At 40.4% G+C, this 27,313-nt stretch overlaps 1 protein-coding gene across 4 annotated transcripts; it reads right to left on the reverse strand.

Annotated features, from left to right (window-relative positions):
- Positions 1-10,078: 10,078 nt before the first annotated feature.
- LOC127534758 (uncharacterized) lies at positions 10,079-17,923 on the reverse strand. Of its 4 annotated transcripts, none has more exons than XR_007943181.1 (3): positions 10,497-17,923; positions 10,308-10,373; positions 10,079-10,141 (listed from the first exon to the last, which is right to left on the reverse strand). XR_007943181.1 is itself a non-coding variant. In XM_051950755.1 (3 exons), the coding sequence occupies exon 3, from the start codon at positions 16,873-16,875 to the stop codon at positions 10,882-10,884; it is 5,994 nt and encodes a 1,997-aa protein (XP_051806715.1). In that variant the 5' UTR covers positions 16,876-17,275; positions 17,442-17,507; positions 17,631-17,923; the 3' UTR covers positions 10,079-10,881. The 4 variants fall into 4 exon arrangements, 1 of the variants encoding a protein (XP_051806715.1); XM_051950755.1 differs by having other exon boundaries at positions 10,079-17,275; positions 17,442-17,507; positions 17,631-17,923; XR_007943180.1 differs by having other exon boundaries at positions 10,079-10,373.
- Positions 17,924-27,313: the final 9,390 nt, after the last annotated feature.

Genomic DNA, 27,313 nt, shown 5'->3' on the forward strand with positions numbered 1-27,313 from the left:
CATCAATGCAGACTCGCTATTTAAGGGCTGAACAGTCCACTCTCCCTCCGCACTACGCGGTTTGGGACGGCCCTTAATATGGAGGACCCTCCACGGGAACGCGCGAACGGAGGGGTAGTGTGTAGGGGGTGGTTTGGGATTCAGCCGATGTGTCTCTGCTGATTAACAAAGAGAGCAGCCGCTGCCGCGATCCCTGAGCCGCGGTGTGTTGACTCGCCCCATTGGCGTAAGTGCGTGCCGTGGAGAACTGCAGGTAGTGGCGATGCGCGTGCACGCCCCACAGTCCCCATGGTTTCGCCACAAAATAAAAACAAACGGGCTTAGGTATTGAATTTTAAAAAAGTAACAAAAACAGAAGGTGTTGATTTTGTTTGATTTCTTAATCTTTAAACATTTTCTATGTTTTACAACGGCAAAAGGAAAAAAGGAAACAGCTATTTAGTTTGCTGGATTTTATTTTGAAAGGAAAAAAATCAAAGATCAAGCCATAGGGATTTGTCCCATTATTCTACTCAGAACATCTGTTTCGTTAAATATGCACAAACTGAATGTAGCTTAGGTGATATGAACTTTTTTTATTTGAGGACATATAGGATGTTTGTAATGAGTTAAATAGCTCTCAGCAGATTTTGTGACCTTATGCATCTGAATGATGTCTAGCCACAAACAAAAACTCTCCAATCTTCAGCAAATATTATTAGTAAGAACAGGACGAACGTATGGGTTGTGTGAAATGAATAATGGATAGATAGTTAAATAAGAATGTTTTTAGCCTGCTTTTCACCGTTTTTTCTTCCCAAAATATAGATAAAAAATAGAAACATTTAAATTGAGTTAGTTTTGTAGCAGTTTTGCTGTGGTTGGTGTTGTTTTGAGTTCTTGTTAAATCTACTGAAGAGATAAAAATTATTTAAAGGTATTAATAATACATGTACTTGATTTTCATGATTTTTTCCCCTTTATACTAAAATAAATCTTTGCAATTATAGTGATGTGGTATTGAAACATCAACACAAAAAAAATCTGACTTGGGGCACTTTCTAAAATGCCTTGAGTTTTGGCCAAGTAAGGTTTTACATTTGAGCAACAATAAAATAGTGGGATCATAATGGGCATTATTTTCACCAGATGACCTCATATTTGCTCTGAATTAATAGAATCTCATATATATTGTGTTTTAGTGAGTTTTAAAACACATTTAAATATGTTTATTGACACTATAAATTGGATCTTAGAAGTTCAGGCTCAGGATTTTTTCTCACTTTAAGCCCTGGGCCAGGTGCATTCTTTGCAAGAAGGATTTCAAACTCAGCACCATGGGAATTAAAGCGGTCGAATCGCACATGCAGGGCGCTAAGCATAAAATGGCGACAGAGAGCCAAAAACAAACGCCGGGCATCTCTCATTTTTGTGTGGGTCCAGCGCCCCAGCTAACAACAACCGCCGCTGCTACCGGTGCTGCTACCGCCGGTGCTAGCAGCACTGACCTGACGGTTATCTTTGGTGGGACAGCAACACTCAAATCCGAGGTGTTATGGATCTTGAACACTGAGTGTGTGTTCAGTGTTTTGTCGTTGACATATAGTACTGTTATTGCACTTGTAATTTTATGTGTTTGACCAAATGCAATGTGCTTTTACTCACGCCAAGTCTCGTTGGCAAAGCAGTGTTTTGTATTGATCAGTATTGTATCAGTTTGTTTAATAAACTGACAATAAGTAAACTTGAATGATTGTCATTGAGGTTCTAGTACAGCGGGATCCCTAACCATCGTTTGTATTTATAGGATTTAAAAAAAAAATGCAGTCTTAAATTTCATTCAAGACGGCATTAAAAAGGTCTTAAAAAGTCTTAAATTTGACTTGCTGAAACCTGCAGATACCCTGAAACCGGTAAATGTCATGTATAGGGTGAAGTGACCTTCCTGGTGAGACGCTGCTATATCCTGTAAAGTTCTTCAGTCCTGTGCAATTCCAATCACAGACTGTATATGAGACAGAAGTAGATTTTGGGTCTGAAAAGAAAAACCAATGCAGAAGTGACCCTTCATTCTTTCTAACAGCCAGCAGAGGGTGACACTTCTGACTGCAAGAAAAGTCAGATTGTAGAGAAGTTTATGAAAAAATCACATTACTTCCCCCCTGTTTTGAATTTTCAAAAGACCAAGAGGGCCAAGGTGAAATGCCAAACTCAAGTCTTAAAATAAATGAGATAGTTGCTTCCATCATTTGTGCTTGCAATGTGAGACCTAAAGTGACAACATCAAATATAAATAATGTAACACATTTGTCTTTACACAATGAAGTATGATTTGAACATGGAGCAAAAATGCATCATTATTACCATCATTTTAAAAAGTACTAGGAAAGTGTTGCATTTTATGGCAAATTAAAACCACCGATACTTAAAGATAATGTAATAATTCACCTTGTTGCAATGCATTGTTATTCTGCTCTTTCAGCAGAATAAACCTTAAACATTGCTCAGGAATGGCTTGAGGAGCATGACGAAGAGCTCTAGGTGTTACTCCAGCGTCCAACCTGCCCTAGTCCCAGTCAGACTGAGCATCTGTAGGATGCGTTGGAAAAAGCCCAGACTAAGGAGACCCCATCCCACAACCTGCAAGACCCAAAGGATCCACTGTCAAAGCCCCAGTGCCAAACACCACAGGACACCAAGAGATTACCACAGTTAGGTGGTGTTAAGGTTGTGGCTGATTGGTGTATACTTCCTATAATATGAATGTACATGAAGTGAAGGTAAAAGAAGATTAAAACATGTAAGAAAAGTTGTAAACCAAATTTACACAAGAACTCAAGCGCATTATTTGAACAGAGGCTGTTCCACATTGTTACCCTTGAGCTTAGAAACTGTGGATTATTTGTAAATAATATTTATTGTACCTCACATTTGTACTAACACAAGAATTGTCAAGATTTCCTAACAGTAAAATCTGACAATATGCTGATGATAATATACTATTTCACTCAGATCATTTATAATAGTGTCACTTATAAAAGATACAAAACAGTATGTTACACACTCATTGATCACTCATAGTGTTTCTAATATCATTAACCTGATAGCATCATGTCTTTATTTATTAGTTATTTTCCATCCTACCAAGGCGACACATTTGTCTTGCCTTAGCGAGGTAGAACAGAGGACCTATGAGCACACCAAACCTGGGGAAGAACAAAGATAACTGAAACACATCACACAGGGTCTTACCAAAAGCGTTATTTAAATACAATAGAGAGACGGCCTGGGGAAACATCAGCAGGACTGGGAGATAAACCACCACGGCAAAGGCCACCACAGTCAAAACGTTACCCACTGCCCGTCTCTTTAAGGGGGACTCAGAGTGGGCTTGATTTCCAGGTGTGCTGTGGGCAGGACTTTGCTGCCATAGTGAGTAGATGACACCGCAGAGGCAGAAAAGCATTATGACCAAGAGGCAAGAGACAATGCTGGAACCAAGCACCATGACGATAGTTATATCCTTCACTAAACCTGTAAAACAAAAACAAAAAAACCCCAGAAAATCTGAAAACATAGATGAAAATAATGTTTAACATTTGTCTATTTTAAAACCGACTTTGTCCTCAAAATAATTACTATTAAGGGAACATTTAACACTTATTGTCCAAATGTTTCTGAAGGTCAAAGCTGAAGCCTACTTTGAAGAAGATGGAGTGAGTATTTTAACACTGAAATTTTTTTCATTGTCATTTCTGAAGAACGAAGAACACCTGGATGTAGACAAGATGGTGGCTCTCCAGTGAAGGAACCTTCAAAATTAACAGTTTACGTGACCTCAGTAGCTTCTTTTTCCTTGTAAAGTTTGGGGACACTCTTTAACATTATTTTAAATGAAGTTTACAGTTAGCACTTATTTTTTTTAAAGTGTGCCAATATAGTTAGATTTAGTCTTTGAAATATTACCAATTCTTTTATATAATTTTTGAATCAAATTTGGTTGTTAAGCTATTCTTTTAGGTTGATGCTACGGGTACGGACCCGTACCCGTAGCATCTGTACTAGAGGTACGGACCCGTTAAGGTCACTGAAGAGCTGGCGCCGGTTAACTACTATTTGCTGCACATTACAGGCAGTTTATATGAATGACTTTGACGGCGAACATTGTATAATTTAACCAAAAATACACCGTCTCCTCTCACACTTTAGACATTGCAGTTTGTACGCTTTTAGACGCCGTGTCTAAATTGTTTGAAGTCCAGTTCCTATTAATTAGTTTACCGCGTTCAGTGGTGGAAGCGGCTGACGAACTCCATTGCAAATGTTCCCATTTAATTTCGGACGCTAATTTACAAGATAAAGTTAAGGATGTCGAATATGAAACAAACACTCGTGAATGGTGAGGAGCAGCTCTTTAATTCGGCATGAATTAAAAAAAACCACAAACTCGATTTACTGTGATATTGTGAGATTTGTTTGTGGTGATGTAAATTAGCCATTCAACAGAGTCCGCTAACATTAAAGTGACTGACGTGCAGTGTCTGTGTTGCCAGACGTAGAAAATACGTCAGGGTTTTGTTTAGGTTGTTAATATGTAATAGTCTGTCACTACTTTTGAAGGTAAAAAAATACTTGTAGTTTGCTGGCTGTTAGTTCTGCCATTTGTTTTGTTTGCTGTTTGTGCTTTATTAGAACAGGGTCAGGTGAATAAAAAGTTTTGCTATTTTTAATAGTAGTGCTGATTTCAACCCCCAAATCGCTGTCCGTGAAAAAGTCAGATAATGATATTTATAAGACATTATGCATGATAGAAAAGAGAACAGCAGATGACTGACATGACAGGCTCAGCACGCAGATTCACCTCGAATCACGGAAGTGCCTTCATCACTCGGATTACCAAGCCGGCTCATTAATATTTATGTACGTCGGATTACCAGCCAATCACAAAGCGCGTTCATCAGCCGGCTCATTAATATTCATGTACGTCTCATTAATATTTATGATAAGGGAAAGTGCCGTATCCGCAGGCCACAGGCTACGGGTACGGGTCCGTATCTGTAGACACTACCATTCTTTTATGGACAATTCATCAAGCGATGTGAGATGCTGATGAAAGACAGTGACCCTGAGCCCATTTATTATGTGTTGTGTTGTCAGAATTGCCATATAGAGTTCCCACTGTTACTTCTTATTTCAATTGTTTACAGTTTTATTTTGGTATTTCCTGTCATGTGTTTGTACTCACCCTCCATCTCAGATGTCTTTACACTTTCTAGTCTTTTTCTGCTTTCCCTCCTTTTTGATCACCTGCTAATGTGCTACACCTGTGTGTGATTGACTTTCCTGCCCCAGTATTTATATAAATTCGCTGTTTACAGCCTTTGCCAGTTGGTCTTGTGCCATCTTGCCAGCGTTTCAGCCCTTTTTTGCCATGTGCATTTTCCTGTGTCCCTTATTTGTACATTTTTGAGCTTCTTTTGTGGATTATTTGATTTTTTGACTTACTCTTGTCTGCTCCCTGTACTTTTGTTTTTGCTGGATTGTGGTTTGCTTTTCTAATCAACTTGGGTAAAAGTTAATTTTTGTTGATTTTTGCTCCCGTTGTTTGCATTTTGGTTCCTTCACCCACTACTTTTCTGTAAGAGAAATCAAAACTGACCCTAGTATAATGTTAATTTAACACACATGATTAAAGATATGAGAATGAGTGTAACTGAACATGTTACTCTGGTTTACACTTTAGAACAAGAACAAGCAACACAGTTCATAAGCAAAATACTTTCATTTTGTGCTTCAAAGGTTAACAGTGTTGGGCTCTGGCCATGGTGAGTTCTGCTCCATGTTGGTTTTGTTTGTGAGTCTTCAGAGTTTCTGGACTTTTGACTTGACCTAAAGCTCCAGTGTAAATGGCTTATGCAGCACAACAACGACTCAAAGCACACAAGCCAGCTCACCTGTGGCTCAAAAACAACAAAAATGAAGGTTCTGGATTGGCCAAGTGAAAGCCTGGACTTGAATCTAATTGAGGTGCTGTGGCAAGACCTTAAGAGGGCGGTTTGTGCTTGAAAACCATCTAATGTGGCTGAATTGAATTATTCTGCAGAGAAGAGTGAGCCAAAATTTCTACATGGCAATGTAAACCAACCAGTTATTCAATTTCTGTTGGAGGTAATTACTTTTTCACACTGGTTTTTAAATGAATCTTCATTTGAAAACTGCATTTTGTGTTTTGTCGGTTCTCTAATATGAAATCAGTTTGATCTGAAACAGTTATGTGAGAAATATCCAAAAAATAGAAGACATCATTGAAATGTTTTCCCCAGCACTGCATATTTTACATCGAATCTGTGAATGAAATCCTAGAAAACGCAAAGAAGTTAAAAGACAAACAAAAACTGTAACGCTTTAAAGTCGTCCCACCCTTTCTGCCACATTTGGACAATGCAGGGGCATAATAATAATGATAATAATAAACTTTATTTATTGAGCATTTTTCATGCACAAAATGCAGCCCAAAGTGCTTGAACAAAGTGATATAAAATATAACAGTTAAAAAAAATGGAATAAAACAAGGAATACAACAATAAAAAACATAAAACACACAATTAAAAACAAGAAAATACTAAAACAAAACAATAGCCGTGACAATAAAATCAACCAGAATAAAAAGCCAAATTAAAAAAATAGGTTTTCAGTTTCTTTTTAAAAATAGCCAAGGATTCTGCCATTCTCAGATCTGGAGGGAGAGTGTTCCATAATTTGCGGCCATAAAAAGAAAAAGCAGCTTCACTCATTCTTTTGTGGGACACCTTGGGGACAGCTAAAAGACAGGCAGTAGAAGATCTGAGAGGTCTGGTTGGGACATAAGAAGAAAGGCAGTCACTGATATAAACAGGCAATAAATTATTAAAAGCTTTGTAGACAAATTAAAGAACCTTAAAATCAATCCTAAAAGAAACAGGTAACCAGTGCAGTGATTTGAGTTGAGGACTGATGTGCTCTCTCTTCCTTGTGTTTGTTAAAATCCTGGCAGCTGCATTCTGAATAATTTGTAGTTTTTTAAAGTGTTTTCTTTGGGAGACTTGTAAAAAGGGAGTTAAAATAGTCCAAACGACTTGTGATAAAAGCATGAACAAGTGTTTCAGCATCTTGTTGATTTAAAAAAGGTCTGATTTTGGCAATGTTTCTGAGATGAAAAAAATGTGTTTTGGCAACTCTGTTAAAATGGCAAGTAAAACTAAGATCAGAATCTAAAATCACACCTAGGCTTGTTACTTGAGGTCTAATCTGTTGGGACAGACTGCCAAACATTGATTTAAAGTTTTTCTTCTCTTCAGGAGGACCAACAAGTAAAATCTCAGTTTTCTGCTCATTTAGTTTTAAAAAGTTTTTGTTCATCCAAATGTTAGTGTCTGTAAGACACGCCAAAAGACCTTTGAGGGCATTTGGGTCTCCTGATGAAGCGTAGATGTATAGCTGCATATCATCAGCATAACAATGATAGTGTACATTGTGTCTGCTGATGATATTTCCTAGAGGAAGCATATATATCAAAAAGGGGATTGGACCAAGGATGCTCCCCTGAGGTACACCATAGTCAACATCAAAAGTCTTTGATACTGATTTACCAATGTTAAAGAATTTCCTGTTTGACAGATAAGAACGAAACCAGTCAAGCACAGTCCCGGAAAGACCCAACCAGTCGTTCAATTAGAATTGAATGGTCAACGGTGTCAAATGCAGCACTCAAATCAAGCAAAAACAAAACAGCAACATTGTTTGAGTCAGCTGCAATCCTAAGGTCATTCACAACATTTAATAAGGAGGTTTCTGTACTGTGGTTTGTGCGGTATCCAGACTGAAACTTATCTTGTAGATTATTACTGTTAAGATGACTAAAAAGTTGATTAAAAACAATTTTCTCTAAACGTTTTCCAATGAAAGGAAGATTTGAGATAGGCCTGTAATTAGCTAAATCACCACAGTCCAGGTTGGGTTTCTTAAGTAAAGGTTTCACCATGGCTACTTTGAAAGCAGCAGGGAAAGTACTGGACTGTAAGGAGGTGTTTATGATTTTCGAAGTGAAATTGGAAAAACATGAGAAACTAGATTTAAAAAGTTGAGTTGGAATAGGGTCAAGTGAGCAGGTAGAGGACTTCATTTTTGTCAGAGTTGCACTGATATCGCTCTCACTTACGAGATTAAAAGATGCCATAGTTGGAGGTTCACTAACTGGTAGGTCGCCAATTGTCGATGTGTCTGTGGATGGTAGTGTCTACAGATACGGACCCGTACCCGTAGCCTGTGGCCTACGGATACGGCACTTTCCATTTGCCAGACAGATACGGACCCGTACGCAAGTCTGGCGAGTCAAGAAGCTGCTAACCACTGCAAACTGTTGAAAGGTAAGCAAAGGTTAAGGTTAGGGTAAGTGTTAGGGTTAGGTTTAGGGTCCGTACCTGTAGTACCGATGCTACGGGTCCGTACCTCTAGCGTCTACTGGGAGTCACGTGACCAGATCTCGCGTATCTGACTGGCAAATGGAAAGTGCCGTATCCGTAGTTCACAGGCTACGGGTACGGGTCTGTACCTCTAGCAACAACCTCTGTGGGTAGAATACTTGGCCTGATGCGGTTGATTGTTCCTGAGAAAAATAATGCAAAATCTTCACATTTACTTTCTAAGTTTTGGTCATTTGGGTAGGGCGTTGACCTTTGATTTAAAAGAGAATTAATAGTGGAGAAGAGGACTTTGGAGTTATGTTTGTTTTCAATAATGATCTTAGAAAAGTGAGCTCGTCTTGCTCATTTAACCGCATCATTATAAGCAGCAATATGATATTCAAAAATGTCAAAGTGCCATTTCCTTTCAGCTCGGCGACAGTTTCTTTTAACCTGGCATATAACGTCAGTTTTCCAAGGTATCTTTTGGGTTTTTAGTTTTTTTTAACTCTTGGAGGGGCAGCAGTGTCTGTGGAGGATCTTAGTGATTCATTAAAGTCTGACACTAGATCATCAATAGAACAGGCGTTAGATGGAGAAAAACTGTTCGTGATCTCACAAAATCTTGTTACACCCTCGTCGTCAAGACGTCTTTTAACAACAGTCTGACAGACAGAAGGTGATACTGACATTCTGATCTCTAAAAATACACAGAAATGGTCAGAAACAGGAACTGGCATGATATTAGAAACACCTATTTCAATACCCTTTGTAAAGACCAGGGGCCTCATTTAATAAAGCTTGCGTATGCACAAAACAGGGCTAGAAAGTGGCACGCCACTTTCTACGCAAAGGTTGTGATTTATAAAAACAAACTTGGCGTGACAATGTGCGCACCGGTGCGCCAACCTTGATTCTTGATGCTTCCTTACGCACAAAACAGGGCGTAAATCACAAACTTTGCGTAGAAAGTGGCGTATGCTGTGTTCGTTGTGATTTTTAAAACAAACTTGGCGTGAGAATGTGCGCACCGGTGCGCCAACTTTGATGCTTGCTTAAGCACATTTTGGAGACAGAGGGAACGGCAGTGCCGGAGGGTGAAGTGGTGAATTGAAAGCAGATTGATCTCAAACCTTTATTGTTATCATATATTAGACTTGTAGAGCCGGAAAATCATAAACCCTCATTGTTGTAGATGTTCATATAGTGCGCCATTTGGCCTACGACTGTATTTGCAGAACTATGTTCATATATCAACAGGGGCGGATTGAACGTTATTTCATTCAGTTGTTTGACCGAAGGGCCGGGGCGGTGATCTTTATTAAATAATTTTGTTGACTGGTCACCCGGCGTCCGTACGGCTCATAGGGGAAAGCAGAAGACCCATTTGCAGGGTTGGTCTCCGACGCAGTGCCCCCGGGGTTCGATTCCTGCCTGCGGCACTTTTATGCATGTCTTCCCCCTACTCTTCTCCCCATTTCCTGTCACTCTTCACTGCAACTATCACAGTAAAAAGGCAAAAAAAAAGTAACGAATTTTGTTTATTTATCCATATGCGGCCGAATGGGATGAACGTCCAACCATTAATCAGCCCTGTACAGGCACACATGCTTCACACTGTAGCTGGCCCTTGGAATGATTGGTACGGTAGTCTCGACTGATGCTCTAGTTGCCTTTATTTTTCTCCACCTTCGCCTTCTCCTCTCTGAGCATCGTGAAAACTAGACAAACAATTGTACACGATATCAGAATATATTCTGTCTAGGTTCACAAAATATATTGTACATGGAGATTGACAATTTTAGAGCATCAAATGTATAATTACAATGAAACGTGACAGAAATAAAATACATTTTATAAACCCAAATATAAACCTCATCCTATTACCTTATTCCGCCGACCAAGGGTGCTAAACAATGATGGTCTAAGCTTGAAAGCTGCAGCTGCGACACTCTAGGAAAACAGACATGTGCTCTGTTAGCTACATGAAAAGTTAGCTAAATGTGCTTGAACAAAGCACAAAAAAAAACGTTTCAATATCACGAGATAATATTTCACATAGGGTAATAAAGCTACCTGAAACCGTTGTGTTTAATTTTCCTTCATGAATCAGGCTCCAAAGTTCGTTTTTAGTGTGGGAAAGGAACGAGGCAGTGTTCAGTGTTCTCTGCTGTGTCTGAGCTTTGCCTTGACTTCCTCGGCTAACGTGCGTGCATGGTCTAGTAACACAGTGCCACCCTCTGACGACTTGAGATACTTCAACAAAATAAAGGCTCTTATAACATTGCTCTATCTTGTTTAACAGTTACATTTATATTGAACAGAATTATTTAAAACATAAGACATAGTATTTGTGCAGATTAGCTGCATTTACACTCCCACCTAATCCTGCCTTGAACCTCCTCAATACAAATGCAGGATTACAACCACCTAATCTGCAACTGATATTAGTTTGAAAAGTTTATTCTTTCTCGAGAAGAAGCACTAATTTCTGAATTGGCCTCTCGATGATCGAAGGTTTGGATGAATGACCTTGTGTTTTCAGTTTGTGTTCTCCGGTTTGGATTTTGACTTTTCTGACAACTCCGTCACTCCCTTGAATGGCTTCCACGACTCTTCCTAATAGCCACTGGCTTCTGGGGAGGTTGTCATCCTTGATTATGACGATGTCATCGGTTTTGAAATTGCGACGTGGTTTGAGCCACTTTTGTCTGATTGCGAGGTTCATTAGGTACTCCCTTTTCCAGCGCCCCCAGAACTGCTCTATTAAGTACTGGACTCTGCGCCATCTCTTGGAAGCATACATATCCTCCTTCACGAATTTCCCAGGTGGCGGTAGAGGGATCTTTGACTTCATCATGATGAGATGGTTGGGTGTGAGTGGTTCGAGTGCTTTGGGATCATTGATTCCATCGATCGTTAGGGGACGACTATTGACAATGGCCATTGCTTCATAGAAAAGCGTTCTGAGTGAGGGATCGTCCAGTCTTCCAGGACACTGAGCAAGAGTGGCCTTCAGAATGTTCCTCACAGTCCTTATCTGTCTCTCCCAGACGCCACCTGTATGACTTGCTGCGGGAGTATTGAAGACAAACTCACACTGTTGATCGGCCAGGAATAATTCCAGGAGTCTGGTGTCACATTGTTTGAGTGCTTCTTTCAGTTCGTTATTGGCTCCAATGAAGTTCGAACCCTGATCACAGCGGAGTAGGCGAACAGCTCCCCTGAGACTGATGAAACATCTGAGAGCATTGAGGAATGAATCGGTAGACAGGTCTTCAAGCATTTCAATATGGACGGCACGTGAAGCAAGGCATGTGAATATAAGGCCATATCTTTTGTACTCCTTACGAGTCCTTTTTATTATAAATGGCCCAAAGCAATCCATCCCGCTGTATGTGAAGGGTCCTGAAGCTTCCACACGCTCCTCGGGGAGTTCAGCCATCCGTTGATTTTCTGTAGGTCGCCTTAGTTTTCTGCACTGTACACAGTTGTGGATGTACTCGGCCACTAATCTGCTCCCACCAACAATCCAGAACCCCTTTGCCCTGAGTTCCATCTGTGTTTGGCCTCTTCCTTGATGGCGGGTCTCGGTGTGACAGTGGGCTAGGATAAGCTCTGTGACGCGGCCTTCCTTTGGGAGAATGATGGGGTGTTTTAGCTCTTCACTGAGTGTTGACTTCTTCAGCCTCCCACCAACACAGAGTAGATTTGTCCGCAAGATTGGATCAAGACAGGAAAGAGAGCTTGAGCGTGGTAGACACTCTCCCTTCTTGATTGTCTTCAACTCCTTGGAGAATGCTTGCTGTTGAACGAGATTTAGGATGATTTCAGCAGCCTTTTCTCTCTCCGTGACTGTTACCAGCTCTGTGTGCGGTTGTTTGGATCTTAGTCTCTTGATTCTTGCGACTACCTTTACGAGTTTAGTCCATGAAGGGATTTGACTTAGACGGTTAAGGAGATCTGAGCTGTCGCTGGACTTGGTGGTACATGCTAGAATCACTTTAACTTCAGGGTCGCCAACAAGCAGCTCCCTTATGATGTTAGTTTCAGGATGAACCTCTTGTTCTTTGAGAAATGTGGGTCCTTGAAGCCAGTTTGATGTACGGATTTGTGTTGCCTGAAGGCTTCTGGAGGCATGATCTGCTGGATTCTCTACTGTGTCGACGTAGTGCCACTGGTTGGGATCTGTGTTCTCTCTGATCAACTGGACACGGTTTGCGACGAAGATGTGAAATCTACGTGCCTCGTTGTTTATGTATCCCAGTGCGACTTGTGAGTCCGTCCAGAAGAATTCTTTATCAATTTTCATTTCAAGCTCACGATTCAGTAGGACACTTAGTTTGGTTGCTAACACGGCGGCTGAAAGCTCTAGCCTTGGGATGCTTGTTACCTTTGTTGGAGCTACTCTTGCTTTGGCCATTACCAGACTTGTGTGGACTTCATCCTTGTCATTCTTTACTCTTAAATATGAACATGCTCCGTAACCCTTACAGCTGGCATCGGCGAAGTGGTGAAGTTCGGTTCTCATGATTTTGCCAAAGTTGGGTGGGTGATAGCATCGTGGGATCATAACTTCCTGTAATTCCTCGAGACCGAGTTTCCACTCCTCCCACCGTGGTTTAAGATCATCTGGGAGTGGGTCATCCCATCCAGTTCCTCGCCTGCACAGCTCTTGTAGGATGCACTTTCCACGGAGTGAGAATGGCGCGACGAATCCCAGTGGGTCGTATAGTGAGGCGACGACTGACAGGATACCTCTCCGGGTTGGAGGTTGGTCTTTCAGGCTGATACTGAAGCTAAACATGTCATCGTCTATCAACCACTGGAGACCCAGCGCTCGTTCTGTTTGAGTTTCTTCTAGCTTCAGGTCGAGAGGCTCAGTGGACGTTGCTCTTTCTGATGGTTCTACACAGTCCAAAATTTCCTTCCTGTTAGAATTGAACTTGTGCAGGCGAAGTCCTCCGCCTGCGCACAGCTTCTGTGCGTCCACCATGAGCTTCCTTGCTTCTTCAACTGATGCGACACTGGTCAACCCGTCGTCAACGTAGAAGTTTTTCTGGATGAGAGCCGATGCTGATGGAATGTCAGTTTCGTGTTGTCTTGCCAGATATTTGAATCCGAAGTTGGCGCACCCGGGGGAGGAGGAGGCTCCAAAAATATGGACCTTCATCCGATACTCCTGAGGTTCCTTGTCCAAGTTTCCACCCTCCCACCACAAGAATCTCAGATAATTTCTGGATTCAGGGGCGACGAGGAATTGGTGGAACATCCTTTCAACATCGCAAATGATGGCCACTTCTTCCTTTCTGAACCGACAGAGGACTCCAATGAGAGAATTGATGAGATCGGGACCAGTCATTAGAGTATCGTTCAGAGCGATACCACAGAATTTTGCTGAACAGTCAAATACAACTCTCAGTCTGTCGGGCTTTTTGGGATGGTAGATGCCGTGGTGGGGCAAGTACCAAGCAATCTCTCCTTCGCATGGTGTGGATGTTAACTCTGCATCACCTCGACTGATCATCTCTTCCATGAATGTTTTATAGTGGTTGTAGTAGTGAATATCAGATTGCAGTTTCCTTTTTAGACTTTGGAGCCGGACGGTGGCAAGTCTCTTGTTGTTTGGTAGAGTTGGTGGAGAGCCATTCTTGAAAGGTAGAGGCATCTCTAAATGTCTGTCATTCTGTTTGATGTTCTTACTGAGAAACTGTATAAAGTTAACATCTTCCTGTGACACATACTTTTCTTCGCAGATTCTCTCACTGAAGTCTAGCTCGAGTGCTTTCAGTACATCCATCACGGGCGGAGTTGGAATCTCCTTTACTGCGACTCTGTGGACATAACTCTGACTTCCTTGTCTGTCCAGATGTGGATTGGATGGGCCTATTATGCTCCAACCGAGCTCGGTTCTCTGTGCAAAAGGTTTGTTTCCTCCACCCACGACCGTTTCGATTGGGGCCAGTGCGGCCGGACAGTTCGATCCAATCAACAGCCCTACCTCACAATCCTGGAGTGTCGGCATCTGGTTTGTCAGATGTCGCAGGTGAGGCCACTGTTGAGCTGTCTCTCTTGTAGGAATATATGATTTGTCCACCGGAATGAAGTTACGAGCGAAGGCTTGTTTTATTTGGACAGGTTTTCCGGAAAGAAGTCCTCGAACTTGCAGTCCACTCACACACTTGCTTGGTATGACTGTGTCGACTGCAGTCATTGTGCTAAGTTTTAGTGTTGTCGGTTTGGGTGACTCCACATTTAGGTTGCTGAGCAAATCTTCAAGAATAAAGGTTGCATCACTTTGCTGATCTAGTATGGCATATGTTAGAACCTCTCGATGTGGGTCAAGTTTTGAGGTTATCAGGACTGGGACTATGCTTGAGGTTGCCAAAACATTCTGTACTGAGGTATGAGAGGTCACTTCATGGACCTTCTGAGAAGGAGCTTTATCTACAGGAGAGGAGTAATTCTTTGTCTCACCTGTTATTCTTTGTGTTCTCTCTTCATGCATGCACGTGGGATGTCGACCGTGACAAACACAACAGATGTGTCGCCTTAGACATTTTTTGCTGGAGTGTCCTTTCTTCAAGCATCCAAAGCAAAGATGGTTTTCATAAATGAAAGCCTTTTTATCTTCTAAGCTCTTTGATGCGAAGACTGGGCACCTGGCAATGCCGTGAGTTTCGTCCTTACAAACTGTGCATGGTGGTTTTGGCTTAGGTGTCTCTTGGTTCTCCTTCATAGTCACGCTTGTCACCTTGGTGGGTTCCTTTATCTGTGCTGTTGTGTTGAGAGCTCTGGTCCTCTTTAGTGTTCTCTCGCCATTGTTCCTTGTATTCATGAAGAAGGGAGTTGTGATGGGGTTACAGACGATGCGGACTTCCTTGTTGAGGAAGTTTGTGAAGCATGCTAAATCAGGATAGGTGTTAGACTTATCCAACTCCTCCACAACAACTCTGCTCCACTTCCGCACAATCCATTCGGGCAGCTTTTCGAGAAGTTTCTGGTTCTCTTCACAGTCGTTTAGAACAGACAGCCCCTTTACGTGAGGTTGAGCTTCTGTACAACCTTGCAGAAAGTCTGTGAATTCCCTCAGAGCTAATGGATCGGCAGCGCTAATCTTTGGCCATTTTGAAAGCTTATTTCTGAAGGCCCTTTGCACTACGAATGGGTTTCCATATCGTTCATCTAGTACTTTCCAAGCTCCTTTGTATCCGTCCTCTGAGGTTTTGTAGAAAAATCCTTCTACTGCGTTCAAAGCCTCACCAGATAGATAGGTTTTCAGATAAAACATTTTCTCTGTTACTGGTATGGGTTTCTGGTCAATAAGTGCCACGAAAGTTGTCTTCCAGTCGACATATTTGATAGGATCACCATTAAACTTAGTTGGTTCAGGCACAGGTAGGCGGTTTATACTGAGAGAGCTTACAATTGCCTGAGCTAGGCCAACTGTCTCCAAAGGTGTTGCTTCTCGAGAAGGTGCTGGTTGAGGTTTGAAGGATGCTGCATTTGGGTTTAACATAGGCTTGGACTCTAACTGATCACCATTTATTTCAAAATCTTCGTTATCACTTTCGAAACTGTCATATGCCTTCACCCGAGCTGCTGCTACTTGGACTTCTTTCTCTGCTTGTATCTGAGTTAGCCTTGTTCGTTCCTCTTCTAGCTTATTTAGTCTCTCTGCTCTTTTCTTCTCTAATTCAGCTAACATAATCGCCTCTTCTACCTTCAGTTCACCTTCTAGTCTGATGACCTTAGCTTGTTGGGCCTGAATGTCTTTGGTTACTTTAGCCTGCTCTCTCTTAGCTGCAAGCTCTGCCTCTGCATCTAGACGCTTACTAGAATGGGATGTTGAGATGGAACTTGGTTGAGGTTTCGATTGATCTGTAATTACAGTCTCAGTCTCTGTGTGTCCAAAGACAGATCCATACTCTTCCTTGCTTAATGCCATCCTCACTCTTTGTTTCTCTAGCTCCTCATTGTAATTTTCTTTGAGCGTCTTTATTCGTGTCTCGACAAGGGTGTTTATCTCTTCAGTTAAAGTGTTACAGGTGTCCATTTTGTTTGCGATCATAGGTGTTGAAGCGTGGTTGCGTGTAATAGGTTCATATTGTTGACACACAGTATTATGTTTCATATTTATATCCCTTTGGATATGATCAAGATCTTCAGAAGAGCATAAAGATTTTAGTGCCACTCTACTTTGTTTTGCTGCCTGTTTCCAGGAGTCATATGACTTAATGAAAACCTTCTCACGCTTTATGTTTTCTTGATAAAGTAACTCTCGGCCTTTCTCAGTTAGGGGGCGTTGCCGACTGACAGGCCTTTCCTTATAAACATCCAAGTTTTGACTCGCTGTACTAGGTACTTTTTTGTCTACCTCGATTACTGTCTCTGAACTGGGGTTAGAGTTTTTAGTTTCCAGAGGCTGAAGTGTATCTTCTTCGTTTAGTGACATGTTGCTATTTTGTGTATCTTTCCTTTGTAAATGGGAAAATAGCTTAAAACATTTGCACAGTTCACTTCAAAATATGAACATGAAATAAAAGCTGAGTCAATACCTTTTAACACAGTCCGTAAATAATGCCCCTTAAAGTCACAATTAAGTGCATTCTTCTTCCACTGTTACCATATATTTTGACGTACGACCAGAGTTCATTTGTGGGTACCATGGGACAATGACGCCTGGCCGCTGGGGTGATTGGAAGAAGCGTCCTCCTTCACTTGGCTGCGCCTGGATGCGGTAAGTTTTCACTGTAGCTGGCCCTTGGAATGATTGGTACGGTAGTCTCGACTGATGCTCTAGTTGCCTTTATTTTTCTCCACCTTCGCCTTCTCCTCTCTGAGCATCGTGAAAACTAGACAAACAATTGTACACGATATCAGAATATATTCTGTCTAGGTTCACAAAATATATTGTACATGGAGATTGACAATTTTAGAGCATCAAATGTATAATTACAATGAAACGTGACAGAAATAAAATACATTTTATAAACCCAAATATAAACCTCATCCTATTACCTTATTCCGCCGACCAAGGGTGCTAAACAATGATGGTCTAAGCTTGAAAGCTGCAGCTGCGACACTCTAGGAAAACAGACATGTGCTCTGTTAGCTACATGAAAAGTTAGCTAAATGTGCTTGAACAAAGCACAAAAAAAAACGTTTCAATATCACGAGATAATATTTCACATAGGGTAATAAAGCTACCTGAAACCGTTGTGTTTAATTTTCCTTCATGAATCAGGCTCCAAAGTTCGTTTTTAGTGTGGGAAAGGAACGAGGCAGTGTTCAGTGTTCTCTGCTGTGTCTGAGCTTTGCCTTGACTTCCTCGGCTAACGTGCGTGCATGGTCTAGTAACACAGTGCCACCCTCTGACGACTTGAGATACTTCAACAAAATAAAGGCTCTTATAACATTGCTCTATCTTGTTTAACAGTTACATTTATATTGAACAGAATTATTTAAAACATAAGACATAGTATTTGTGCAGATTAGCTGCATTTACACACACCACAACCCCCGAGTGAAAATGAATTTGTCTATGTGAACCGAAAAAATGCACATTCAATCAGTTTACAAATTATTTGTATATCGGACATGATCATAGCAAATTTAGTGGCAGGGTGGCCTGGGTCAACACATGATTCATTCATCCTGACGCACAGCAGTGAAAAGACTGCCGGCCGGCGCTGCGTGAAATGCTGTGGATCCCGCAGCTTATTTATATACAGATACATTCATGAGTTACTTTGCATTAACCATTCATGGTAAAATGTGGGTGTGTTGTAGGCGGAATGTGAGGTGGATCCACCTGTGCAATCTTCCAGCTGGTGTGTGATTTATCAAGAAATTGCATGCAGCTGTGCTTACGCAAAGTTTTATAAATCAGGGGCGAAGGGCATATGCCCTTTTCGTATTTTCGGCGTACGCAAACTTTAGTATGAATCCTACGCAATGTTTTATAAATGAGGCCCCAGATCAAGTGTATTTCCACGACTGTGAGTGGGCCCTTTGACATGCTGTATAAAACCAAAGCTAGTAAAGAGATCTAAAAATTCCATAGCGTATAGATTAGTTGGTTCGTTAATATGACAGTTAAAAATCCCCTAGTACAATTATCCTATCATATCTGGTGAGAACAATGAACAAAAAATCAGAAATCTTCGATAAGAAGTTAGCACTGTGTCTAGGCGGTCGATATATAGTTATGGTCAGTATAGACTGCTGAGCCTTAATGACAAATCTAAGTATTCAAAACTAGAAAATTCACCAAAGTTACTTCTCAGGCAGGTGAATGCAGATGTTTGTTCAAAAGCAAGACAAAGAAGACCAACTTCTGCTGCTGAGGTCACATGATTAGCTGCCATTCAAGCTCCAGGTGCCTCAGCGGGGGTCTAAGAAACACAACCACCTTTTGTCCTCAGAGTCAGTCATTTTGTGTCATATGGCTGCAATTCACTCTGTGATGACACCATGTTAGCTAAACAATTTCTCTGCTGAACTTTAATGCAGCACTCACCTGTAATCAGACAGAAGGAGAAGGTGAGCAGCCACACTACAGCAGAAACAGCCATTCGGTACTCCCACTTCCTCACTCTCAGGTACAGTATGGGCTTCACCACAGCCAGGTAGCGCTCGATGCACATGCAGGTGAGCAGCAGCGGACAGCCAATGAGATTGAACATTGTAAAGATGCTTTTTGCCTCATCTAATGGATCGTCATCCTTGTCAGGTGCATTGTCTGAACGGGCTGACAAGACGAGTAAACAGACAGAGAGTTAACATGAACCATATATATCATCCAAGCTAACTAGTTTGGAACAAGTTAGCACTAATGATTCATGGTGGCTTACAGAGCGAGCTGGCTTTCTAACTAGCACTTTATACTGGTTTATCACAGTAGAGAGGAGTTAAATAATATATATTCATTTAAAACAGTCCTGAAATACTCTCTTTACACTCTCTTTATTTGTAAAGCAGTTTTTCGTAGAATTGGCTTTCATGGCTTATATCTGTTGTTAGCTCGTAAACTTGGACATGGGTAGTAGTGGTGGAACACGATTAAAAAAATGAATCTAATTAATTACAGGCTTTGTATTTAATTAATCACAATTAATAACATTTTTGTCAAATAGTAATATTTGTCACAATAACATGGTGATAAAAGCGAAATAAAAGAGAACTTTACTGAAAGGTGAGTCTATAAAAGTGTGTTTTAGGAAGTGATTTAAAAGAATTTACTGATTAGGTGAGCCTTATCTCCTCAGGCAGGTCGTTCCAAAGCCAAGGGGCCCTGATGGAGAAGGCCCGATCACCCTGGGATTTAAGCCTAGACGTTGGAACGACTAGGAGAGACCCACCTGAGGATCTAAGGCTGCATGAGGGGGCGTACGGGGTTAGCATGTCTAAAATATAGCCAGGGGCAAGGCCCTGGCGAGCTTTAAAAGTAATCAGTAAAATCTTAAAATCAGTTCTAACACAGACAGGGAGCCAGCGGAGGGAAGCTGAACAGGGGAGATGTGATGTTGTCTGTTAAAACCAGTAAGAAGTTGTAGCGGTACTACGTTATGATCTATAGCTCTCGTTATTAATAATTGGGGCACCACCCTAGATCTCTAGGGAAAAAATTAATTTTAATAAAAAATTAATATTCATAAAAATTTTGATCAATCTCATATCAAAAAGTCTTGAATCCTCGGTTAAATTGACCACATTCTACACAAAGAAACACTTGAGACTGTAGTTTGATCTAAAATGAGGTATTTATTAACTATTCTATGAAAATAATGACAAGTGAACTATATACAATGTAGATATGGTGTGTGTGTGTGTGTGTGTGTGTGTGTGTGTGTGTGTGTGTGCGTGCAGGACTACATGTGTGTGTGTGCGTGCATGTGTGGAATGTGGGAGTGTGTGTGTGGTGTGTGCATGTGTGAGAGATGTGGAAGTAGGTGTGAGAGATAAGGAAATATGGTGAGGATTAGCCAGAGCTAACCTGACGAGGTAACGGGTAATTTGGATTAAGAATTCTAATGATTTGTAAAAGAATAAATTGATTAAATGAATTAATTGACCAAGCGGTTAGTACATCACCCATAGAATGGAATCAGAGCAAACTCAGCTGGAGTTATTGAAGTGAACCGTCATGGGGCTGGGACTTGCGGGGCCTTCAGATTCGCAGCACACGGTCTGGACCTGCGGGTTTGGAGCGGTGCGTCGTCGTTGTGGTGGCCACGCCTTGATGTCCTGCCGCGGGTTGATCGGTTCTATGCAAAGACCTGATCCAGCAGGTCTCCGGAGTTCTCAGCTGAGTGCTTAAAAATGATGGTTCTCAGGCTTTAGCCAAGAAAAACGGGTGTTGATGAAAAACGGTCAAAATTAAGAAAAATAAATGCTGGTTCTGAATCTGTTCTTCAGATTAAACGAATAAAATTCGGCTTAACGTGAGCAAAATGTCTCCTTAAGTTACAAAAATATTAAGAGATAAATAGTTAACAAACTTAGATGGTGAGGGAATTTCAAAGATAGGAAAAACGCGCTTTCGGTAAGAAAATAATGGGAATCTCTGTTATGGATTCCTCAGGTAGTGAAGAAAGGGAAGTGAAGCGGGTAAGAGAGTGAAGGTGGGGGCTGCTTAGGCTTATATCAGGCCAAAGGGACCATGGGAGGACCCCAAGGCGGAGGGAAGCTTCGGCGTGAATCTCTGGGTGGTAACATGACCCCTTCCTTTGTCTCAAAGAGGAGAGATGGAAAACTACTCCAGAGGGAATTAAAACATTGGGATATTAAACGATTAAACGCGATCTGTCTATCTCTCCACCATATTTCAGTTGTGTGAAAGAGACAGGCATGTTCCTAAATGTGTAGATTATTACATATGTTCATATTATGTGAATCATTTCATTCATAACTATATGTTTATGTTTATGACATTAAAAATATGTATCACAGTGAAAATATAACAACAAGTCAGAGATTTGGTAACAGGTAAATACAATGGTCATCATTCAACCTAAATAGAGAGGAAATTCAGAAGTTAATACTGGAATTCATTCCAAATCCATAGTATTCTGGGGAAGAAATGATTAAACATCACAAATTAATATCTAGACTTCTATAACAGATATAACTGTCAAATTCGGATATGATGTACAACATAATCTCACTATAACTTTGGTAATCAGGAAAGAACAAAATAAATCTCAGAAATATGAACTTTGAAGTAATTAGTTTCTTCAGTTAAAGAGTGTGTCTCTCTCTGTTCCAGCCTCCTGCCATAAAGTTTTACGACTTGTTATCTGATCTGTGGAATGCAGAGACGTCTCCGGCTGAGGGTCTCCTAAAGCTGAAAAGGGATTTTAGCATGAAAGTTCTTTAAACAAGACATCCATAGCATATAATTGAAAGTCATTGTCTTTTAAAAAGAAGAAGTTATTCCAGGGGTTTAAATGTTCACAGGAGCTCCATCCTTCGGTGAATGAAAACCTACAGAAATACAAATGTCTCAATCCTCGTAAAGAGATGGGTGTTGGTCAGTGCTGGAGAGAGGGAGAGCTTATCTGAGTTTTGATCAGCTCAGGAATTCCAGGGCCTTTGCAGTCTTGCTACAAAGTCGAGCTGCTACGTTCTGGCCCAGTTGAGGCAGGAGAGGGATTTCTGTGGAATACCTGATAAAAGGGAGTTGCAGTAATCAAGGTGCAAAAAAATAAGGGCATGGATGATTTTTTCAAGGTGTGATCGAGGGAGGATTGATTTGATTTTGACAATGGTTTTTACATGGAGGAAGCAGGCTTGGATGACTTTGTTGGTGTGGGATGTGAAGCTGAGGTCAGAATCAAATAGGACAGAAAGATTTCTGCCAATAGGCTTTACATTTGTAAGTCACAGTCATTTCCTACAAATGATTTCATTTCGACCCCTGTGATGGTTGGACCCTGAGTGTTAAAGTGTCAGTTGTCTTGTCTGGAATGATTAGCTGTAGCGCTGGTCTCTGACCAGTATTCTCACCTGAGCTATTATTGTTCTCCATTTCTGTCAGAACTCTGTTATTAACCAACCAGACAGGCATTATAGACAGGAAGACAAGATTCATCGCAACAAGATTCAAACCTAGAACCTAAAAGACAAAGGTTTAAACATAGGTTTCGGTTGCACAGTAAAAGGTTTAAGTAGTGTCATATATTATATTTTTAGTGCTTTACAGTATCAATGACAATCAACTGTCCAGTTAATGGAAACACACAGCCTCAAACTTAACAGTCCATTCGAACATAGCCTAATATATTATTGTTTTCTTAATTATTTGCTATATGCAGTTATATCTTCATGCCGGTGACAGCCAAAGGCATTAGGTTTACAAATTGTTTGTCCGTTCTATTCTCTTAAATGCCATATCTCTTCAACACTTGATAAAAAATTTCTTCAGATTTGTCACAAACATTCACTCTGACTCAAAGACAAAGTGATTAGATTTTAATGATCAACTGTAATCTCACCACACATTTTTTTGGCTTTATCCCAGGAGTTCATACAGTAACTATAAATGCGATTCCACTCAAATGTCTAACAGGATAAATGATGGCATTTCACATCTAAAAAGTGAAAGGTCACGTCTAGACAGACAAGGATGTAAACTGCAGTTTGACTGGTTGTCTGAGACATATAACTGTAAGGCGGTAATACTAGTTGAAGCTACCTGTTGCATAACAAACAATAAAATCTCAGATGTTGAAAGCAATGTACCCACTTTTGAGGCAGACAGTGATTTCCTTTCCCTCAAGAACAACCACAGCAAGGTAGCGTTAGCGACCACCCCTATGACCAGGATGATAGCATCAGCAACAATCCAGATGTTCTCCCACGCATCACTGTAACAGTCATTCTCAATATCGTCCAGATTCTGATGGTTCAGAGAGCTGCCACGCAGAAGCATGTTCATGCTGGCAATCTTTCATGTAGCGTTGTTCCTAAAATTCTGCCAAGTCAAAGACAGTTGAGTGATTATCAACATTTCACATCTCTTAACCTTAACCTAGATGGTAAAACTGAGAAAGTGAACATTTGCACATCATTTAAAGTTGTTCAGATTATTGTTGCAGTTTCTTTCTGCTTCATAATAGACTGCAGAGCACAATGACAGGAACTCTTTTGGAAAGTAGAAGCGTCTGTGTGCACACACTGAATCATCAACCCTGTGGAGCGTCCCCGCTGAGTTTTGAGGATATTTTCAGGCTTTCACCAGATGTCTGATGTTCCTCGATCTCACTGCCTAATTTGGAACGTGAAGGTGAAGTAAGTGCAGTGATTAAACAAAACAGAATAACAGTTTCTCAAAACAGATGCTGCTGTTCAGTTATTTTTTAATGCTATGAGCACCACACAAGATCAGTTCATCTTTGGACTCACTGAGGATAATATGAAACTTGGGCAAAACAGCCAAAGCTATATAAATACCAACTACCACCTACACTATCGTTCAAAAGTTTGGTCACTCAAGGAATTTAATTTTTCCATGAAAACTCATGCTTTTATTCATGTGCTAACATAACTGTACAAAGGTTTTCTAATCATCAATGAGTCTTTCAACACCATTAGCTAACACAATGTAGCATTAGAACACAGGAGTAACGATTGCCGGAAATGTTCCTCTGTATCCCTATGGAGATATTCCATTAAAAATCAGCCGTTTCCAGCTACAATAGTCATTTACCACATTAACAATGTCTAGACTGGATTTATCATTCCTTTAATGTTATCTTCATTGAGAAAAACTGCTTATAGGACATTTCTAAGTGACCCGGTAGTGGATGTATATATTGTTTTTGAATTCATTGGTCAACTAACCCTTTAAAATGATTTTTAAATGAACCTGGAAACACAGTTAGGAGGCTTTAAAAATCAACAAAAGCTGAACTCCATTGCAAACTTGAAAAGTTTTGTCACATTTTATGCTATAAGTTGATGAATCTCAAACATTCCAAAGAAATCTGAATGAAAGTTTTGGAGAGTCAGATAAATTCCAAAGTTACATTTTTTGTACATATTTTGGCAGAAAATGTCCTTTTAACAGCTGCTCAATTTGTCATTTCCTCACTTTATCTTTTCCTCAGTTTGTAATAAAGTGAAAAGCCAAAACCCAGTGCAGAACTTGCTCTTACCTTCACAAGTCATCTTTCTCCCAGTCTCAGTCTTTTATCAGCCTACACTTACTATAAGTGCATTTCCACCTGCCACAACATGCAAACGCACAAGCTTAAAACTATGTGTAGGGCAGACTCAAAACAAATGAGCAGGTGTTTAGTGTTGATTTTTCACTCTCTAATGCAAATACATGTGGATAGCCTCACAGAACAGGTGATTTCCATTGCTTATTGTCTGTTTACTGTCTCATTTTACTCCCAGTTTTCCATTTTCAAAGCACCTTGTGGTCAAAAAGCTCAAATCATATGTAACCATGGTGTCATTCAAAAGCTCTAAAACATTAATGTTTTGTCAAATTTCATCATGTAAATATCTTTGTTTTTCTTTTCCGTTTCTCGTTGGTTACTAGCCATGATTGTGTGCCTGGTAATGTTTTCACATTGTGAGGCTGTGTGGGAGTTTGTTAATGGGACAACATGTGGTCCAGGACACATCTACTGTTGTAGGAACTACCACCATGGTGGTTTGGAGTGTTCTGGCAGCTGTTTATGTGTTCAGTTCGCTATAGTGCCACGACCGTGCAAGATGCAGTCATGAACCTTTACAGATGTGTAGTTGAGATGAAGAAGAAGGACAGGTTTGAAGATGGGTGTATCCTGATCCAAGAGTACTCATGAGTATTCAATAATGTTGTAGTGATTACTGAGTACTCATGAACCTGAAAAATGAAGACAACACAGATGTGTCAAAAACTGCAGTTCCTTGAATGAGTCAATTCCTGTAGACCTGCCTGTTAGAATGTATGAAGGTATTTCAGGTGCAAAATGCTTGAGCACCTGTAAATGTGATTTGTGCACCTGGAATTACGATTTTGTGAATGTGTATTTTTGTGTTGTATTTGTGGGAAGAAAAAAAATCGACACATACAAGAAATTATTTTACAAGTACACAACTCATAGAGTGTGGGAAATCAGATTTGCTGAAACACATACAAATTCTATGTACACAACTACAAATTCGATGTTACAGGTGCTCAAACATTTTGCACCTGAAATACCTTCCCACTTGACAGCAAAAATATAAATATTGTTTAAAATCTGGAACAAAAAAACTGTTTTGGTCTCTGTAGCTACCTGTATGGGGGGTGGATTTTATATAGCTCACATGTTTAAGTGGTATCAAGGGTTAAAGTTGTGCATATTTCAGGATGTGGTTACTCTGAGTGACAGGTGGATGCCATCCAAGGACAGTCCATAGCCAAGAGTTGTTGAACCAATCCAGATGGTTTTGGATGAGATGGACTGCAGAGTGAAGGAAAAAGAACTAACAATCGCTCAGCATCTCTAGAACTCCTTCAAGACTGTTGGAAAACCATTTCAGGTGACTACCTCATGAAGCTTATCCAGAGAATTCCAAGAGTGTACAAAGCAGTGATCCAAGCAAAGGGTGGAAATTTGGAAGAATCTAAAATATAAAACACGTTTTGATTTATTTCACATTTTATTGTTTACTACATAATTCCAGATGTGTTCATTCACAGTTTTGATGTCTTCAGTGAGAATCTAAAATGTAAATAGACATGAAAATAAATAAAAACCATTCAATGAGAAGGTATGTCCAAAGTTTTGACCAGTAGTGTACAGTCTGTGGTCTTAATATTGATGGGATAGTAGGATAGATTCTAGTTTGAAAATAGGTAGTAGAAAAATATTTATTACAGGTCAGAAATGTACACAACTTACAAATAAATCATACCACTTTCAAAATTAACCTTTTTTGATTTATTTCATCCTTTTCTTCATGTTCTTACCTTTAAAAATTAAAGCAGGGATGTCAAACAGGTGCCCCATGGGCCCATGTCTGCTGGATTAAACATTTGAAGTTGTGGTTATGTATAGATTATTTTGATGTGATTTTACTGGTCTGGCCCACTTAAGATCAGTCTGGTTGTATGTGACCACTGAACTAAAGGATGGTTGCCATTTTGCGAGACTTCAGGTTCCTTCACACTAGTGTTTCACAGCTGGTTCGAGGTGGCATTGTTGCGGCTTTATTTCGCTTCACCATTGAGCGTAAGATACCGAGATGAGAAACTGGGAGCATTGATGACTGTATTGAAAAAAATGCTTCAAAAAGAAGAGAGAGAATAAACAAGTTTCACCTTCAATTCAGCAGGGGGTAGTAGTCAAAGAGCTGAATCAATATCTGTTTGAAAAGGAGAGCCGTAATGATGGGACACACCATGCCAGACACTATAGATGTTGTGTTAATGTCATCACTCTGATCCCACATGCTATCTGAAAGCACTTACAGTAGTGGCATTACACTGAGGTTGTTTGGTGTCTGCATGCAAATCTGACATAACGAGGGACCGTTCTTTTCTTACACTGTCTCTGCATGAAAACATAATCTAATCAAACATAACTACACAAGGGTTTTCTAATCATCAATGAGCCTTTCAACACCATTAGCTAACACAATGTAGCATTAGAACACAGCAGTGATGGATGGAAATGTTCCTCTGTATCCCTATGGAGATATTCCATTAAAAATTTCCAGCTACAATAGTCATTTACCACATGAACAATGTCTGCACTGGATTTATCATTCATTTAATGTTATCTTCATTGAATAAAACTCTTTCAAAAATAAGAGCATTTCTAAGTGACCCCAAACTATTTAACTGTGCTTTTGAGTTTCTCATTTCAGTAATCTAAAGAAGTGACAAAAAAGCACCATCAACACGCTGC

The sequence above is a fragment of the Acanthochromis polyacanthus genome, chromosome 1 (genome assembly GCF_021347895.1).
Source record: "Acanthochromis polyacanthus isolate Apoly-LR-REF ecotype Palm Island chromosome 1, KAUST_Apoly_ChrSc, whole genome shotgun sequence".
Taxonomy (NCBI): Eukaryota; Metazoa; Chordata; class Actinopteri; family Pomacentridae; genus Acanthochromis; species Acanthochromis polyacanthus.

What these genes read in the sequence shown, in the direction of transcription:
- LOC127534758 (XM_051950755.1), bottom strand. Translation starts at nt 16,875, where the DNA reads ATGTCACTAAACGAAGAAGATACACTTCAGCCTCTGGAAACTAAAAAC.